This window comes from Oncorhynchus gorbuscha, linkage group LG10, assembly GCF_021184085.1.
Source record: "Oncorhynchus gorbuscha isolate QuinsamMale2020 ecotype Even-year linkage group LG10, OgorEven_v1.0, whole genome shotgun sequence".
Lineage (NCBI taxonomy): Eukaryota > Metazoa > Chordata > Actinopteri > Salmoniformes > Salmonidae > Oncorhynchus > Oncorhynchus gorbuscha.
The window spans coordinates 38,928,049-38,947,022 of NC_060182.1; the positions used below are offsets into that span (position 1 = coordinate 38,928,049).

At 46.1% G+C, this 18,974-nt stretch overlaps 1 protein-coding gene across 1 annotated transcript; it reads left to right on the forward strand.

Moving 5' to 3' along the window:
• The first annotated feature begins 1,259 nt into the window (after window positions 1–1,259).
• Window positions 1,260–6,610, forward strand: LOC124045150 (SAP domain-containing ribonucleoprotein-like). The gene is made up of 11 exons (XM_046364393.1): window positions 1,260–1,351; window positions 2,836–2,935; window positions 3,255–3,304; window positions 3,490–3,554; window positions 3,689–3,740; window positions 3,844–3,917; window positions 4,041–4,081; window positions 4,270–4,292; window positions 4,405–4,476; window positions 4,628–4,705; window positions 6,433–6,610. The coding sequence occupies exons 1-11, from the start codon at window positions 1,319–1,321 to the stop codon at window positions 6,478–6,480; spliced, it is 636 nt and encodes a 211-aa protein (XP_046220349.1). The 5' UTR covers window positions 1,260–1,318; the 3' UTR covers window positions 6,481–6,610.
• The last annotated feature ends 12,364 nt before the right edge of the window (window positions 6,611–18,974 follow it).

Genomic DNA, 18,974 nt, shown 5'->3' on the forward strand with positions numbered 1-18,974 from the left:
TTTGGAACGCATACTCAGGGAGGGATATGAGTCTAGCTAACCCACTCAATATATCATACTACTATCCCGATTTTGACGAAACTTGGGAGAATAATGCGACTTCTCATAGAGATCCGGCATTTACAAAATTACACTGATTGGCCCAAGGGGGGCGCTGCATCATTCGTGGGGACGACATGTTTACTGTTGCCTTGTTTAATGATAATTTGGAATGTCAAGTCAATTAGCATTATGGATAAAAAAATAAAACAAAAAAACACAGCAGAATATAAAGTGGCAAGCCAAATGGATGTAAGAGGACGACGCGCTTCTTTTGAGCCTAAAATTAAGAAAATTGGCGCAAAATTGTAGGAGGAAATCCTCCAGCAGCTTAGAATGCTTATTGTATTTATTATATACATAGCGATCTACAGTCAATGATGTGGAACGCAACCATTGGTTGATGCATGCTAAATCTGAGCAGGGGAATAAACCTTTATGTCAACTCCCTGTCACTCATTGTCATAACAAACATGAGGTTTGGCTTAACAATGAGAGCAATGGAGTTGACAACAGCACAAAAAGATCTGGGACCAAGCTACAGTCTAATTCTGTGACTGTGAACTAATTGACCTGTGGCTAACTGTCATCAGCATGCAACGAGACTGTTAGCGCACTGAATGCCTAGGCTCTCAGGGAACTAACACAAGTCTCGGACAACTCATCACAAAAAAATAGTTCACTGAACTATCTCAGCTGCACTTTTTTGGTTAGCTACCCCCACATAACATTTTGCTCTGCCCAAAGTAGACCTCATGCACAAATTATTTTTGGTGGCCTGATTCACATACTGTTTTGGTTCAGATTTCATATAATTGGTGTAGAAAATAGCAGTTTTAACTTATATTACAAAATACGTTCACAGTTAAACTCAGACCTCTTTCTGGACTCTAGAGCTTCGACTTTCCGACCTGAAAATCACTGACGTCATGATTTGTATTTTTCCGAGGTCCCAGTTATTTTGAAAGCGGCAACAGTACGGTCTTGTAACACAATGTATTGCCATATTCGAAATTCGATTGATTATATCATATGCCCAACTGTATTGAATGTCCCTTCTAAATCTGATCATTGATGGATGGCTGCCTATCAATAAAGATGTTCTACATAAAAATACTTTTCTGGGCTATACTTTTCATTAATATGTCAACACAAGTCACAAAAGTTTTTACACAAAAAAATATAGACAATAAAATGCATGCAACCCAGCCATTAATTAGCACAGCAGATTGCTGTGGGTGTCGATTTCCGATTGGAGAAATAGATTCTGCAAAGCAAGATGGCTGAAATTGGGGAGCTCCAGAAACTAAAGGTTGCGAACACGTTTTTTCTAAGTTTAAAACGTCTTATACTGGTATTATATTTTTGGAAGATTAATTATCGTATATTGTCAGCTATCTTTACTTTGTAAATCTGGATCTTGCACGCTGCAGATCCCTGGACACCTACAGCCGCAGTTAGCTAATTGATGCTAACGGACAGGAAGTGAAATAATCCATGCTTGCTGCACGGTGTAGTAGCTAGGCATTTTGAGGTTTGAGAGAGCGAAACTGACTGGCACCCAGGCAACGCGGATATCATTCCACTCTGTGTGATATGACACAGATGTTTAGCATGACAGGAGAGGAATGATAGCTAAACAGAATGGTGCCCAGACTAGTATCCACACTTGTTGAATTGATTTAGTCTGGCTTTATCTCAGTGAGGGCCAAAGTGATCCACTACTGCTGTGAAGTCAGCAACGAACGGACAGCATCGGCGCATGCTCGACTGAATGAATGAATGAAATTGTACAGTGTGTTCTTGAGAATGTTATTGTTCGGTCTAAAATGGGCTTTTTTGGGCGTGCTGTTTTCATTGCACGGTTTCACGGCAAACAGTAGGTAACTACGTCTGTAAAATGTTTCACAACAAACAGTGTAACGGAAACACAGCGCCCGACAAAAGACAATTTCATTGCCGCCAAGCAAAAACAAATATGGAACATGAAAAAAATAATTCTGCTAGGGCGCACTTTGACGATACTAGAACAGGCCACACCTCCTTTGCAAACAAATTCGTTTTTAAAAATCTGACAACCCCATAGTAGTATAGTTTATCTATTTACCAAATCGGCTAGTTATGAGTGCCATAGGGAAGGAAGCATGCATTCTGAGTTAACCTAACAGGTTGGCCTACATTATATTCACTCTTTATGCAAGTTTTTTGCGACCTGAAGTTATTCAATAGGATAATAACTAGTTAAAAGATAACATTTGGGATCTGGCTAATGATTAGCCCAATAGTGTGAATGCAGATAGGCAACCCCATGCTTCAGTTTATTTGCAATTTGCTTCATCAGTTGGGCTACAGGTGATAATGTTTATTGCTACTAGCATACTGGTAATATGGAGCATAGGCTATTTACATATTATTATTTTTTTAACTAGGCAAGTCAGTTAAGAACAAATTCTTATTTACAATGACTGCCTACACTGGCCAAACCCAGACGACACTGGGCCAAATGTGCGCTGCCCTATGGGACTCCCAATCGCCCTCGCCCGGTTGTGATACAGCATGCATTCGAACCAGAGTGTCTGTAGTGACACCTCACTACAGCCCACGATGTAAAAATTATTTTATCACATTTTAACAATATTATCGGGCTCATAATTATTGGGCCCCCCCTTATTATATTTTCCCTGCTACATGTTTTTTCCAGGGGAGACGCTGTTGGGTAGTACCATTTGAATTGCAAGAACTGCAATTTAGTAGTAATTTGTCATCTAATCAGCAATCCACACTTCTGTCCTACAGCTTGCTGAGCTGAAGCATGAGTGTGAAGCCAGGGGTCTGGACGTGAAGGGCAACAAATTGGAACTGATCACACGACTACAGGCTCATCTGGAGGAGCATGGTGAGCATGCAATAATGGATGGACTAAATACGTATTGGGTCAGGTTCCCAGACATGGGTAAAACCTAGTGCTGGCCTAAAAATATTCTCCATTTAGGTCCTGGAGTAAGGACTAGGCTTCACCGGCGTCAGTTAAACTGGCCTATGGAGTAGAAAGTGTGATAACTTGTTGACTTCTAGCCCCTACCCCTTGACACTCCTTTATATCTAAAAGGTGTGAGTAATATGGCAAGAATTACACCTAGCCTATGAATGGGCAAAGTGACACATGCTTAAATTATGATTCTTTAAAAAAATATATATATATTTTTTTTTAACAGAGGATGACATGGGCCTAAATGAAGATGATGTTCTGGGAGAAGAGCCAGAGGTAAGCCTGGTTTTAAAACTGTATGGCAGCAATGGCACTAAATGTATGGATTAGGTGAGTACCACCATGTCCAGTATAAAGTCACTTTGTACATGCTGCAATTGCTTAGGTGAAATATGACATGAAAATAAATGTATAATTGTAGGAGCATTTCTTGATGATTCTTTGTGCTTTTAAAAATGTAGTACCTCTCGAAAGATGCGGATACCGTCACTGGGGATAACGACGAGAAACCAGTAGCGGTGTCTGAGTAAGTTTTTCATTTTTCATTTTATGTTAACACGCATTGAAGACGGACATTTTCTTTGCATTATTTTTCTGACGATCTGATGCCTCTAATTATTGAAATATGTTCCGTGTGATTTGAATGTTTTTTTTTTTCAGGGCGTCTGAAAAGAAAGTGGTAAAAATCACACCTCCAGTGTCTGTAGATGAGGTAATTGGATGCTTGTTGCACTCTTTCACCAGTCATGACGGGTCTTCGATGCAATGATGGTTTGCTAACCTTCTCATGAACATATTTTTAATCCCGTATTCAGAGGTTACAGAAAAGAGCAGACCGCTTCAATGTCCCTGCCTTAGCTGACAGCAAGAAGGCCATACGTGCTGCCCGGTCAGTACCCAACCATTCTCACAAACTTATAGACTAACTATCTCATGCATTGTTAATTGCCTTTTGATTGAGAGTATCTATGAAACTATATATTGAAGTTGATTAAATATGTCTTGCGTTCAGGTTTGGTTTGCCCGTTGCTGCACCTCCAACTTCCACCACAGGTCGGTCTCAATCTTCCAGTCTTTACTGTTCTCACGTTGAGATTTTAATGTTATTTTTACACCTGTAGTCAATTTACTAAACAAGGTTGAAGAACATCATTTATCACACGTAATGGTAGGAAAACTGTTCCCCTGCATTGGCTCTCTGGTATTAATCCGTGTTTTTTTTTCTTTTTTTTCTATCATAGGTGTAACTGTGAATAAATCCACTGCAAGTAATCTACATATGATGAGCAGTCAACTCTCCTCATTTCATTAATATGACCATTACTGTGACTCAGAAGATTTCATTAAGTATTTCTCTCACTCTGTGTTCTGAGTAGCCAGTCAGCGTTGAACAGCTAAAAAAGCGAGCTGAGCGATTTGGCGGGAACGTTTCTTCAGTCTCCAAGAAGGTGAGATGGGCCAGTTTCTAGATTAGACTATAAGGCATCCTGAAAGTTGAAAGAAATGCTGAATTGAAACCTAGAGGTTATACTTTAGCAATTTTGATTAGGCTAAGCCACCTCCATGTTACAGATTTAAGACTATATTTGTGTGTTCCAGGTTGAGGAAGATGAGAAGCTGAAGAAGCGGAAAGAAAGATTTGGGATCCTCACTGGTGCTGTCGCAACTGACATTGAGGTTTTCAGATTCTATTTATTATCGATACCAGTACAGCGCATTCAAAATATTTAGACCCCTTGACTTTTTCCACGTTATGTTACAGCCTTATTCTAAAATGGATTAAATAAAACATTTTCCTCATCAATCTACACAATATCCCATAATGACAAAGCGAAAACAGGTTTCTAGAAATGTATTTAAAATATACCAGATACCTTATTTACATAAGTATTCAGACCCTTTGCTATGAGACTTGCAATTGAGCTCAGATGCATCCTTTTTCCATTGATCATTCTTGATGTTTCTACAACTTTATTGGACTCCACCTGTGGTAAATTTAAATTGATCGGACATGGTTTGGAAAGGCACACCTGTTGTCAGCGCAAAAACCAAGCCATGAGGTCGAGGGAATTGTCTGTAGAGCTCCGAGACAGGATTATGTCAAGGCACAGATCTGGGAAAGAGTACCAAAACATTTTTGCTGGTCCCCAAGCACGCAGTGGCCTCTGAAAGATTAGTGGAATCTGTGTGGGTTGCTGGACAGGTAGGATGACTGACAGTGAAGGTGAACAGGTGGTCATCATTCTTAAATGGAATAAGTTTGGAACCACCAAGACTTGCTTGGGCGGCCAGCTCTAGCAAAACTGAGCAATCGGGGGAGAAGGGCCTTGGTCAGGGTGGTGACCAAGAACCCTTGGTCACTCTAACAGAGTTCCTCTGTGGAGATGGGAGAACCTTCCAGAAGGACAACCATCACTGCAGCACTCCATAAATCAGGTCTTTATGGTAGTGACCAGACAGCAGCCACTCCTCAGTAAAAGGCACATGACAGCCCGCTTTGAGTTTGCCAAAAGACACCTAAAGGACTCTTAGACCATTATAAACAAGATTCTTTGGTCTGATGAAACCAAGATTAAACTCTTTGGCCTGAATGTCATGTGTCACGTCTGGAGGAAACCTGGCACCATCTCTATGGTGACGTGTGGTGGCAGCATCATGCTGTGGATGTTTTTCAGCGGCCCGGGACTGGGAGACTAGTCAGGTACGAGGGAAAGATGAACAAAGCAAGGTTTGTTCTTAACTGGCATGCCTAGTTAAATTAAAGTACATAGATCCTTGATGAAAGCTCCATAGTGCTCAGATTGGGGTGAAGGTTCACCTTCCAACAGGACAACAACCCTAATCCCACAGCCAACACAATGCAGGAGTGGCTTCGGTACAAGTCTCTGAATGTCCTTGACTTACCCAGCCAGAGCCTGGACTTGAACCTGATCGAACATCTCTGAAGAGACCTTAAAATAGCTGTGCAGCGACGTTCCCCATGCAACTTGACAGCTTGAGAGGATCTGCAAAGAAGGGGAGAAACTCTCCAAATACAGGTGTGCCAAGCTTGTAGTGTCATACCCAAGAAGACTTGAGGCTGTAATTGCTGCCAAAGGTACATCAACCAAGTACTGAGTAAAGGCTCTGAATACTTGTGTAAATGTGATATTTCATTTAAATATATATATATATAAATTGGAAACATTTCTAAAAACCTGTTTTTGCTTTTTGGGCTATTGGGGGGGGGGGGGGAATTCAATCCATTTTAGAATAAGCCTGTAATGTAACAATACGTGGAAAAAGTCAAGGGTTCTGAATACTTTCTGAATACACTTTTATATATTACAGATTTCTTTCCTATTTTGTAATATTTTATTCCATAAAGAGATTAAATCAAATGTTTGTTTACTCTTTTTCCTCAGGCAAAGAAACAGAAGCGTTCTGAACGATTTGGAAATGTGACAGTGTAATTTGGTATATTTAAGTGATGTTTTATTCTCTTTTTTTGTGTGTGTGTATGTTGCAAACATAACTGAAATGTACTGTATATAGCTTGTCAAGTTGTATTACATTTGGTCATTAAAGTCATTTTCAATTATTTTCTGGAGTTGCTGTTTATTCTGTCCATGGGTTTGCTATTTGATTATTTTCCAGTTGTACCAAGTGGAGTACATGGCCTGGTAGCAGGGAACCCTCCTCACTGGGTCCCCCAGATAATGGCCTGACAAGTGCACAACATGCTGGACTATGTTCTTACACTGCCAGCCCTGTGAGCTGACAAGTCAGGGCATTGTTTCACTACTTAGTATAAATATAGGAAGTGAGAGAAGAAAAGAGGATGTTTGAGCATTGGGTCAATGCCACAATTTTGTAGCATTATAGATGCACTCACCTGGTCTGAGAGCACAGCACACACAGAATGTCCAACCTACTCAAGTGGCTACACTCCTGCCTAGTCATGTGAAATCCTTAGAATGGAGCCTTATGATTTTTTGATTTATATGAACTGTAACTCATTGAAATTGTTGCGGTTTAATATTTTTTTCAGTATATTTACTCCGCCCATAACTTTTGTACTCACCTGGGAGTGCTATAATCATTGAGTCACGTAGTTTTACACTTAATGTCTACATTTGGTTAGTCCAAATTAGCTTTTTAATTTTGTCATGGAAATCATTGTATTTCCTATTACCAACTCATTTACCTCTACCTCTAGCCTCTAGATTACCATGTGGACCAGTTTACACTGTCCTATTCCATCTGGACCAGAGGAATACCTACAGTTGAAGTCGGACATTTACATACACCTTAGCCAAATACATTAACTCAGTTTTACACAATTCCTGACATTTAATCTTAGTAAAAATTCCCTGTCTTAGGTCAGTTAGGACCACTTTATTTTAAGAATGTGAAATGTCAGAACAGAATCCCCGCCTTTATTTCTTTCATCACATTCCCAGTGGGTCAGAAGTTTACATACACTCAGTATTTGGTAGCATTGCCTTTATATTTAACTTGGGACAAATGTTTTGGCTAGCCTTCCACAAGCTTCCCACAATAAGTTGGGGTAATTTTGTCCCATTCCTCCTGACAGAGCTGGTGTAACTTGAGTCAGGTTTGAGAAGTGCACCAGACCCTCCAACAATTCACCCCCACAACATGATGCTGCCATGGTGTTCTTCGGCTTGCAAGCCTCCCCCTTTTTCCTCCAAACATAATGGTCATTGTGGCCGAACAGTTCTATTTTTGTTTAATCAGACCAGAGGACATTTCTCCAAAAAGTATGATCTTTGTCCACATGTGCAGTTGCAAACTGTTTGGCTTTTTCATGGTGGTTTTGGAGCAGTGGCTTCTTCCTTGCTGAGCGGCTTTTCAGGTTATTTCGATATAGGACTCGTTTTACTGTGGAGTCCTACAGTAAATACTATAGATACTATACTTTTGATAGATACTTATAGATACTTTTGTACCGGTTTCCTCCAGGATCTTCACAAGGTTGTTTGCTGATGTTCTGGGATTTATTTGCACTTTTCGCACCTAAGTACGTTCATCTCTAGGAGACAGAACGCATCTCCTTCCTGAGCGATATTACAGCTGCATGGTCACATGGTGTTTATACTTGCATACTATTGTTAGTACAGATGAATGTGGAACCTTCAGGCATTTGGAAATTGCTTTTATTTTAATTTCACCTTTATTTAACCAGGTAGGCAAGTTGAGAACAAGTTCTCATTTACAATTGCGACCTGGCCAAGATAAAGCAAAGCAGTTCGACACATACAATGACACAGAGTTACACATGGAGTAAAACAAACATACAGTCAATAATACAGTACAAACAAGTCTATATACAATGTGAGCAAATGAGGTGAGATAAGGGAGGTAAAGGTAAAAAAAGGCCATGGTGGCAAAGTAAATACAATATAGCAAGTACAACACTGGAATGGTAGATTTGCAGTGGAATAATGTGCAAAGTAGAAATAAAAATAATGGGGTGCAAAGGAGCTAAATAAATAAATAAAATAAAATAAATTCAGTAGGGAAAGAGGTAGTTGTTTGGGCTAAGTTATAGGTGGGCTATGTACAGGTGCAGTAATCTGTGAGCTGCTCTGAAAGCTGGTGCTTAAAGCTAGTGAGGGAGATAAGTGTTTCCAGTTTCAGGGATTTTTGTAGTTTGTTCCAGTCATTGGCAGCAGAGAACTGGAAGGAGAGGCTGCCAAAGAATTGGTTTTTGGGGTGACCAGAAACTATTACACTCAACGGGGAACGACTTGATTAGTGTAGTGTCAACAACGCACCCACTGCCAGCTAGCCTACTTCAGCAGTACTGTATCATTTTAATCATTTTAGTCAATAAGATTCTTGCTACGTAGCTTAACTTTCTGAACATTCGAGACGTGTAGTCCACTTGTCATTCCAATCTCCTTTGCATTAGCGTAGCCTCTTCTGTAGCCTGTCAACTATGTGTCTGTTTATCCCTGTTCTCTCCTCTCTGCACAGACCATACAAACGCTCCACACCGCGTGGCCGCGGCCACCCTACTCTGGTGGTCCCAGCGCGCACGACCCACGTGGAGTTCCAGGTCTCCGGTAGCCTCTGGAACTGCCAATCTGCGGTCAACAAGGCAGAGTTCATCTCAGCCTATGCCTCCCTCCAGTCCCTCGACTTCTTGGCACTGACGGAAACATGGATCACCACAGACAACACTGCTACTCCTACTGCTCTCTCTTCGTCCGCCCACGTGTTCTCGCACACCCCGAGAGCTTCTGGTCAGCGGGGTGGTGGCACCGGGATCCTCATCTCTCCCAAGTGGTCATTCTCTCTTTCTCCCCTTACCCATCTGTCTATCGCCTCCTTTGAATTCCATGCTGTCACAGTTACCAGCCCTTTCAAGCTTAACATCCTTATCATTTATCGCCCTCCAGGTTCCCTCGGAGAGTTCATCAATGAGCTTGATGCCTTGATAAGCTCCTTTCCTGAGGACGGCTCACCTCTCACAGTTCTGGGCGACTTTAACCTCCCCACGTCTACCTTTGACTCTTTCCTCTCTGCCTCCTTCTTTCCACTCCTCTCCTCTGTTGACCTCACCCTCTCACCTTCCCCCTACTCACAAGGCAGGCAATACGCTCGACCTCATCTTTACTAGATGCTGTTCTTCCACTAACCTCATTGCAACTCCCCTCCAAGTCTCCGACCACTACCTTGTATCCTTTTCCCTCTCGCTCTCATCCAACACCTCCCACACTGCCCCTACTCGGATGGTATCGCGCCGTCCCAACCTTCGCTCTCTCTCCCCCGCTACTCTCTCCTCTTCCATCCTATCATCTCTTCCCTCCGCTCAAACCTTCTCCAACCTATCTCCTGATTCTGCCTCCTCAACCCTCCTCTCCTCCCTCTCTGCATCCTTTGACTCTCTATGTCCCCTATCCTCCAGGCCGGCTCGGTCCTCCCTCCCGCTCCGTGGCTCGATGACTCATTGCGAGCTCACAGAACAGGGCTCCGGGCAGCCGAGCGGAAATGGAGGAAAACTCGCCTTCCTGCGGACCTGGCATCCTTTCACTCCCTCCTCTCTACATTTTCCTCCTCTGTCTCTGCTGCTAAAGCCACTTTCTACCACGCTAAATTCCAAGCATCTGCCTCTAACCCTAGGAAGCTCTTTGCCACCTTCTCCTCCCTCCTGAATCCCCCCTCCTCCCTCTCTGCAGATGACTTCGTCAACCATTTTGAAAAGAAGGTCGACGACATCCGATCCTCGTTTGCTAAGTCAAACGACACCTCTGGTTCTGCTCACACTGCCCTACCCTGTGCTCTGACCTCTTTCTCCCTCTCTCTCCAGATGAAATCTCGCGTCTTGTGACGGCCGGCCGCCCAACAACCTGCCCGCTTGACCCTATCCCCTCCTCTCTTCTCCAGACCATTTCCGGAGACCTTCTCCCTTACCTCACCTCGCTCATCAACTCATCCCTGACCGCTGGCTACGTCCCTTCCGTCTTCAAGAGAGCGAGAGTTGCACCCCTTCTGAAAAAACCTACACTCGATCCCTCCGATGTCAACAATTACAGACCAGTATCCCTTCTTTCTTTTCTCTCCAAAACTCTTGAACGTGCCGTCCTTGGCCAGCTCTCCCGCTATCTCTCTCTGAATGACCTTCTTGATCCAAATCAGTCAGGTTTCAAGACTAGTCATTCAACTGAGACTGCTCTCCTCTGTATCACGGAGGCGCTCCGCACTGCTAAAGCTAACTCTCTCTCCTCTGCTCTCATCCTTCTAGATCTATCGGCTGCCTTCGATACTGTGAACCATCAGATCCTCCTCTCCACCCTCTCCGAGTTGGGCATCTCCGGCGCGGCCCACGCTTGGATTGCGTCCTACCTGACAGGTCGCTCCTACCAGGTGGCGTGGCGAGAATCTGTCTCCTCACCACGCGCTCTCACCACTGGTGTCCCCCAGGGCTCTGTTCTTGGCCCTCTCCTATTCTCGCTATACACCAAGTCACTTGGCTCTGTCATAACCTCACATGGTCTCTCTTATCATTGCTATGCAGACGACACACAATTAATCTCTCCTTTCCCCCTTCTGATGACCAGGTGGCGAATCGCATCTCTGCATGTCTGGCAGACATATCAGTGTGGATGACGGATCACCACCTCAAGCTGAACCTCGGCAAGACGGAGCTGCTCTTCCTCCCGGGGAAGGACTGCCCGTTCCATGATCTCGCCATCACGGTTGACAACTCCATTGTGTCCTCCTCCCAGAGCGCCAAGAACCTTGGCGTGATCCTGGACAACACCCTGTCGTTCTCAACCAACATCAAGGCGGTGGCCCGTTCCTGTAGGTTCATGCTCTACAACATCCGCAGAGTACGACCCTGCCTCACACAGGAAGCGGCGCAGGTCCTAATCCAGGCACTTGTCATCTCCCGTCTGGATTACTGCAACTCGCTGTTGGCTGGGCTCCCTGCCTGTGCCATTAAACCCTTCAACTCATCCAGAACGCCGCAGCCCGTCTGGTGTTCAACCTTCCCAAGTTAACTCACGTCACCCCGCTCCTCCGTTCTCTCCACTGGCTTCCAGTTGAAGCTCGCATCCGCTACAAGACCATGGTGCTTGCCTACGGAGCTGTGAGGGGAACGGCACCTCAGTACCTCCAGGCTCTGATCAGGCCCTACACCCAAACAAGGGCACTGCGTTCATCCACCTCTGGCCTGCTCGCCTCCCTACCACTGAGGAAGTACAGCTCCCGCTCAGCCCAGTCAAAACTGTTCGCTGCCCTGGCCCCCAATGGTGGAACAAACTCCCTCACGACGCCAGGACAGCGGAGTCAATCACCACCTTCCGGAGACACCTGAAACCCCACCTCTTTAAGGAATACCTAGGATAGGATAAGTAATCCCTCTCACCCCCCTTAAGATTTAGATGCACTATTGTAAAGTGACTGTCCCACTGGATGTCATAAGGTGAATGCACCAATTTGTAAGTCGCTCTGGATAAGAGCGTCTGCTAAATGACTTAAATGTAAATGTAATATATACCTGCTGTCATGCAGGTGAAAGAGGACCCAAAAGCGACTTGGCGAAAACAGAGTCTTTAATCCAGTAAAGTAAATACAAACAAAAAACACAACTTTCACTCGAAATGACGAGGACAAACTGGAGACTCGATCTTGAACAGCAGGTGAACAGCAGGTTGCCTCGGGAAGGCACTTGAACCAGACAGACTCAGACACCTGCTCACCACGCAGCATCTGAGGAAAACACGACACGACAGGGCGATACACAATCACAGCACGGTGAATTCTAAACAAGGAACCGACAGGACAGGAACGGAACACAAAGGAAGAAATAGGGACTCTAATCAGGGGAAAGGATCGGGAACAGGTGTGGGAAGACTAAATGATTGATTAGGGGAATAGGAACAGCTGGGAGCAGGAACGGAACGATAGAGAGAAGAGAGAGCGAGAGAGTGAGAGAGGGAGGGGGAGAGAGAGGGATAGAAAGAGGGAAAGAACCTAATAAGACCAGCAGAGGGAAACGAATAGAATGGGAAGCACAGGGACAAGACAAGATAATAAATGACAAAACATGACAGTACCCCCCCACTCACCGAGCGCCTCCTGGCGCACTTGAGGAGGAATCCTGGCGGCAACGGAGGAAATCATCAATGAGTGAACGGTCCAGCACGTCCCGAGACGGAACCCAACTCCTCTCCTCAGGACCGTAACCCTCCCAATCCACTAAGTATTGGTGACCCCGTCCCCGAGAACGCATGTCCATGATCTTATGTACCTTGTAAATAGGTGCGCTCTCGACAAGGACGGGAGGGGGAGGGAAGACACGGGGTGCGAAGAAAGGGCTTGACACAGGAGACATGGAAGACAGGATGGACGCGACGAAGATGTCGCGGAAGAAGCAGTCGCACAGCGACAGGATTGACGACCTGGGAGACACGGAACGGACCAATGAACCGCGGAGTCAACTTACGAGAAGCTGTCGTAAGAGGAAGGTTGCAGTGGAAAGCCACACTCTCTGGCCGCAACAATACCTTGGACTCTTAATCCTGCGTTTATTGGCGGCTCTCACAGTCTGTGCCCTGTAACGGCAAAGTGCAGACCTCACCCTCCTCCAGGTGCGCTCACAACGTTGGACAAACGCTTGAGCGGAGGGAACGCTGGACTCGGCAAGCTGGGATGAGAACAGAGGAGGCTGGTAACCCAGACTACTCTGAAACGGAGATAACCCGGTAGCAGACGAAGGAAGCTGAGCGTATTCTGCCCAGGGAGCTGTTCTGCCCAAGACGCAGGGTTTCTGAAAGAAAGGCTGCGTAGTATGCGACCAATCGTCTGATTGGCCCTCTCTGCTTGACCGTTAGACTGGGGATGAAACCCGGAAGAGAGACTGACGGACGCACCAATCAAACGACAGAACTCCCTCCAAAACTGTGACGTGAATTGCGGGCCTCTGTCTGAAACGGCGTCTAACGGGAGGCCATGAATTCTGAATACATTCTCGATAATGATTTGTGCCGTCTCCTTAGCGGAAGGAAGTTTAGCGAGGGGAATGAAATGTGCCGCCTTAGAGAACCTATCGACAACCGTAAGAATCACAGTCTTCCCCGCAGACAAAGGCAGACCGGTAATGAAGTCTAGGGCGATGTGAGACCATGGTCGAGAAGGAATGGGAGCGGTCTGAGACGACCGGCAGGAGGAGAGTTACCCCTTAGTCTGCGCGCAGTCCGAACAAGCAGCCACGAAACGGCGCGTGTCACGCTCCTGAGTCGGCCACCAAAAGCGCTGGCGAATAGACGCAAGAGTGCCTCGAACACCGGGATGACCAGCTAACTTGGCAGAGTGAGCCCACTGAAGAACAGCCAGACGAGTGGAAACAGGAACGAAAAGGAGGTTACTAGGACAAGCGCGGCGACGCAGTGTGCGTGAGTGCTTGCTTAACCTGTCTTTCAATTCCCCAGACTGTTAACCCGACAACACGCCCATAAGGAAGAATCCCCTCGGGATCAGTAGAAGCCACAGAAGAACTAAACAGACGGGATAAGGCATCAGGCTTGGTGTTCTTGCTACCCGGACGGTAAGAAATCACAAACTCGAAACGAGCGAAAAACAACGCCCAACGAGCTTGACGGGCATTAAGTCGTTTGGCAGAACGGATGTACTCAAGGTTCTTATGGTCTGTCCAAACGACAAAAGGAACGGTCGCCCCTCCAACCACTGTCGCCATTCGCCTAGGGCTAAGCGGATGGCGAGCAGTTCACGGTTACCCACATCATAGTTGCGCTCAGATGGCGACAGGCGATGAGAAAAATAAGCGCAAGGATGAACCTTATCGTCAGACTGGAAGCGCTGGGATAGAATGGCTCCCACGCCTACCTCTGAAGTCAACCTCGACAATGAATTGTCTAGTGACGTCAGGAGTAACGAGGATAGGAGCGGACGTAAACGTTCTTTTAGAAGATCAAAAGCTCCCTGGGCGGAACCGGACCACTTAAAACACGTCTTGACAGAAGTAAGAGCTGTGAGAGGGGCAGCAACTTGACCGAAATTACGAATGAAACGCCGATAGAAATTAGCGAAACCTAAAAAGCGCTGCAACTCGACACGTGACCTTGGAACGGGCCAATCACTGACAGCTTGGACCTTAGCGGAATCCATCTGAATGCCTTCAGCGGAAATAACGGAACCGAGAAAAGTAACGGAGGAGACATGAAAAGAGCACTTCTCAGACTTTACGTAGAGACAATTCTCTAAAAGGCGCTGTAGAACACCGAACGTGCTGAACATGAATCTCGAGTGACGGAGAAAAATCAGGATATCGTCAAGATAGACAAAAACAAAGATGTTCAGCATGTCTCTCAGAACATCATTAACTAATGCCTGAAAAACAGCTGGCGCATTGGCGAGACCAAACGGCAGAACCCGGTACTCAAAATGCCCTAACGGAGTGTTAAACGGTTTTCCACTCGTCCCCCTCTCTGATGCGCACGAGATGGTAAGCGTTACGAAGGTCCAACTTAGTAAAGCACCTGGCTCCCTGCAGAATCTCGAAGGCTGATGACATAAGGGGAAGCGGATAACGATTCTTAACCGTTATGTCATTCAGCCCTCGATAATCCACGCAGGGGCGCAGAGTACCGTCCCTTCTTAACAAAAAAGAACCCCGCCCCGGCCGGAGAGGAAGAAGGCACTATGGTACCGGCGTCAAGAGACACAGACAAATAATCCTCGAGAGCCTTACGTTCGGGAGCCGACAGAGAGTATAGTCTACCCCGAGGAGGAGTGGTCCCCGGAAGGAGATCAATACTACAATCATACGACCGGTGAGGAGGAAGGGAGTTGGCTCGGGACCGACTGAAGACCGTGCGCAGATCATGATATTCCTCCGGCACTCCTGTCAAATCGCCAGGTTCCTCCTGAGAAGTAGGGACAGAAGAAACGGGAGGGATGGCAGACATTAAACACTTCACATGACAAGAAACGTTCCAGGATAGGATAGAATTACTAGACCAATTAATTGAAGGATTATGACATACTAACCAGGGATGACCCAAAACAACAGGTGTAAACGGTGAACGAAAAATCAAAAAAGAAATAGTCTCACTGTGGTTACCAGATACTGTGAGGGTTAAAGGTAGTGTCTCAAATCTGATACTGGGAAGATGACTACCATCTAAGGCGAACATGGGCGTAGGCTTCTCTAACTCTCTGAAAGGAATGTCATGTTTCCGAACCCATGCTTCGTCCATGAAACAACCCTCAGCCCCAGAGTCTATCAAGGCACTACATGTAGCACCCGAACCGGTCCAGCGTAGATGGACCGACAAAGTAGTACAGGATCTTGATGGAGAGACTTGAGTAGTTGCGCTCACCTGTAGCCCTCCGCTTACAGATGAGCTCTGGCTTTTACTGGACATGAATTAACAAAATGTCCAGCAACTCCGCAATAGAGGCACAGGCGGTTGGTGATCCTCCGTTCCCTCTCCTTAGTCGAGATGCGAATCCCTCCCAGCTGCATGGGCTCAGACTCTGAGCCAGAGGAGGGAGATGGTTGCGATGCGGAGCAGGGAAACACCGTTGATGCGAGCTCTCTTCCACGAGCCCGGTGACGAAGATCTACCCGTCGTTCTATGCGGATGGCGAGAGCAATCAAAGAGTCCACATCTGAAGGAACCTCCCGGGAGAGAATCTCATCCTTAACCACTGCGTGGAGTCCCTCCAGAAAACGAGCGAGCAGCGCCGGCTCGTTCCACTCACTAGAGGCAGCAAGAGTGCGAAACTCAATAGAATAATCCGTTATGCACCGTTCACCTTGGCATAAGGAAGCCAGGGCCCTAGAAGCCTCCCTACCAAAAACTGAACGGTCAAAAACCCGAATCATCTCCTCTTTAAAGTTCTGGAACTTGTTAGAGCAATCAGCCCTTGCCTCCCAGATAGCTGTGCCCCATTCTCGAGCCCGGCCAGTAAGGAGTGAAATGACGTAAGCAACCCGAGCTCTCTCTCTAGAGTATGTGTTGGGTTGGAGAGAGAACACAATCTCACACTGCGTGAGAAAGGAGCGGCACTCAGTGGGCTGCCCGGAGTAGCAAGGTGGGTTATTAACCCTAGGTTCTGGAGGCTCGGCAGGCCAGGAAGTAACAGGTGGCACGAGACGTAGACTCTGGAACTGTCCAGAGAGGTCGGAAACCTGAGCGGCCAGGTTCTCCACGGCATGGCGAGCAGCAGACAATTCCTGCTCGTGTCTGCCGAGCATGGCTCCTTGGATCTCGACGGCAGTGTAACGAGCGTCTGAAGTCGCTGGGTCCATTCCTTGGTCGGTTCCTTCTGTCATGCAGGTGAAAGAGGACCCAAAAGCGACTTGGCGAAAACAGAGTCTTTAATCCAGTAAAGTAAATACAAACAAAAAACACAACTTTCACTCGAAATGACGAGGACAAACTGGAGACTCGATCTTGAACAGCAGGTGAACAGCAGGTTGCCTCGGAAGGCACTTGAACCAGACAGACTCAGACACCTGCTCACCACGCAGCATCTGAGGAAAACACGACACGACAGGGCGATACACAATCACAGCACGGTGAATTCTAAACAAGGAACCGACAGGACAGGAACGGAACACAAAGGAAGAAATAGGGACTCTAATCAGGGGAAAGGATCGGGAACAGGTGTGGGAAGACTAAATGATTGATTAGGGGAATAGGAACAGCTGGGAGCAGGAACGGAACGATAGAGAGAAGAGAGAGCGAGAGAGTGAGAGAGGGAGGGGGAGAGAGAGGGATAGAAAGAGGGAAAGAACCTAATAAGACCAGCAGAGGGAAACGAATAGAATGGGAAGCACAGGGACAAGACAAGATAATAAATGACAAAACATGACACCTGCTGGAGCGCGTGCTACAGGTGGGTGATGCTATGGTGACCAGCAAGCTGAGATAAGGGGGGACTTTACCGAGCAGGGTCTTGTAGATGACATGGAGCCAGTGGGTTTGGCGACGAGTATGAAGCGAGGGCCTGCCAACGAGAGCGTACAGGTCACAATGGTGGGTAGTATATGGGGCTTTGGTGACAAAACGGATGGCACTGTGATAGACTGCATCCAATTTATTCTAAGTCAGAGCCGTCCAGAGTAGTGATGTTGGACAGGCGGGCAGGTGCAGGCAGCGATCGGTTGAAGAGCATCCATTTAGTTTAACTTGTATTTAAGAGCAATTGGAGGCCATGGAAGGAGAGTTGTATGGCATTGAAGCTTGCCTGGAGAGTTGTTAACACAGTGTCCAAAGAAGGGCCAGAAGTATACAGAATGGTGTCGTCTGCGTAGAGGTAGATCAGAGACTCACCAGCAGCATGAGCGACATCATTGATGTATACAGAGAAGAGAGTCGGTCCAAGGATTGAACCCTGTGGCACCCCCATAGAGACTGCTAGTGGTCTGGACAGCAGACCCTCCGGATGAACCAGACTTGTGGAGGTCTACAATTTCTTGTGGAGTTCTACAGTCAGGCCTTGGCTGATTTCTTTTGATTTTCCCATGATGTCAAGCAAAGAGGCACTGATATTGAAGGTAGGCTTTGAAATACATTCACAGGTGTAAAGCCATGACATAATTTTCTGGAATATTCCAAGCTGTTAAAGGCACAGTCAACTTAGTGTATGTCAACTTCCAACCCACTGGAATTGTGTTACAATGAATTATAAGTGAAATAATCTGTCTGTAAACCATTTTTGGAACGATTCCTTGTGTCATGCACCAAGTAGATGTCCTAACCGACTTTCCAAAACTAGTTTAACAAGAAATTTGTGAAGTGGTTGAAAAACTAGTTTTAATGACTCCAACCTCCAAAGTGTATGTAAACTTCCGACTTCAACTGTATGTAAGAATGCTGTTCATTGACTACAGCTCAACATTTAACACCATAGTACCTTCCAAACTTTTCATTAAGCTCATGACCCTGGGTCTTGACCCCGCCCTGTGCAACTGGGTCCTGGACTTTCTGATGAGCCGCCCCCAGGTGGCGAGGGTAAGAAACAACATCACCACCCTGCTGATCCTCAACACTGGGGCCCCACAAGGGTGCGTTCTCAGCCCTCTCCTGTACTCGCTGTTCACGCATGACTGCGTGGCCATGCACGCCTCCAACTCAATCATTAAGTTTGCCATAAGATTTCTGGGAAGATTGTTCCATTTAATTAGATCTGCTTTCATGTTGAGTAATGGGATAAAGTTATCTTCAACATAGACTTTGGGTAATCTAAAAGTTACAGGAATCTAATTACTTGGTGTGTCATCATGGTGGTGTCCGACTTGTGGTCAGGCTTGATGGAAGGAGATGGACCAAACAAATTTACATGCATACTTTGGGGTTGTTGTCATTGCTGGTGTTTTCAGATCCAATGGGGAATCCACAGAATCCCTGTTGGATGCAGATAACTTTTCCGTGCAACAATGTCTCTGGGAAAACTTCTA

Bases quoted from the DNA above. Each gene is read 5' to 3' on its own strand.
- LOC124045150 (XM_046364393.1), top strand. From the start codon at position 1,319: ATGGCTGAAATTGGGGAGCTCCAGAAACTAAAG. The intron at 1,352-2,835 runs GTTGCGAACACG...TCTGTCCTACAG, and splicing joins GGGAGCTCCAGAAACTAAAG to CTTGCTGAGCTGAAGCATGA. The intron at 4,082-4,269 runs GTCGGTCTCAAT...TTTCTATCATAG, and splicing joins ACCTCCAACTTCCACCACAG to GTGTAACTGTGAATAAATCC.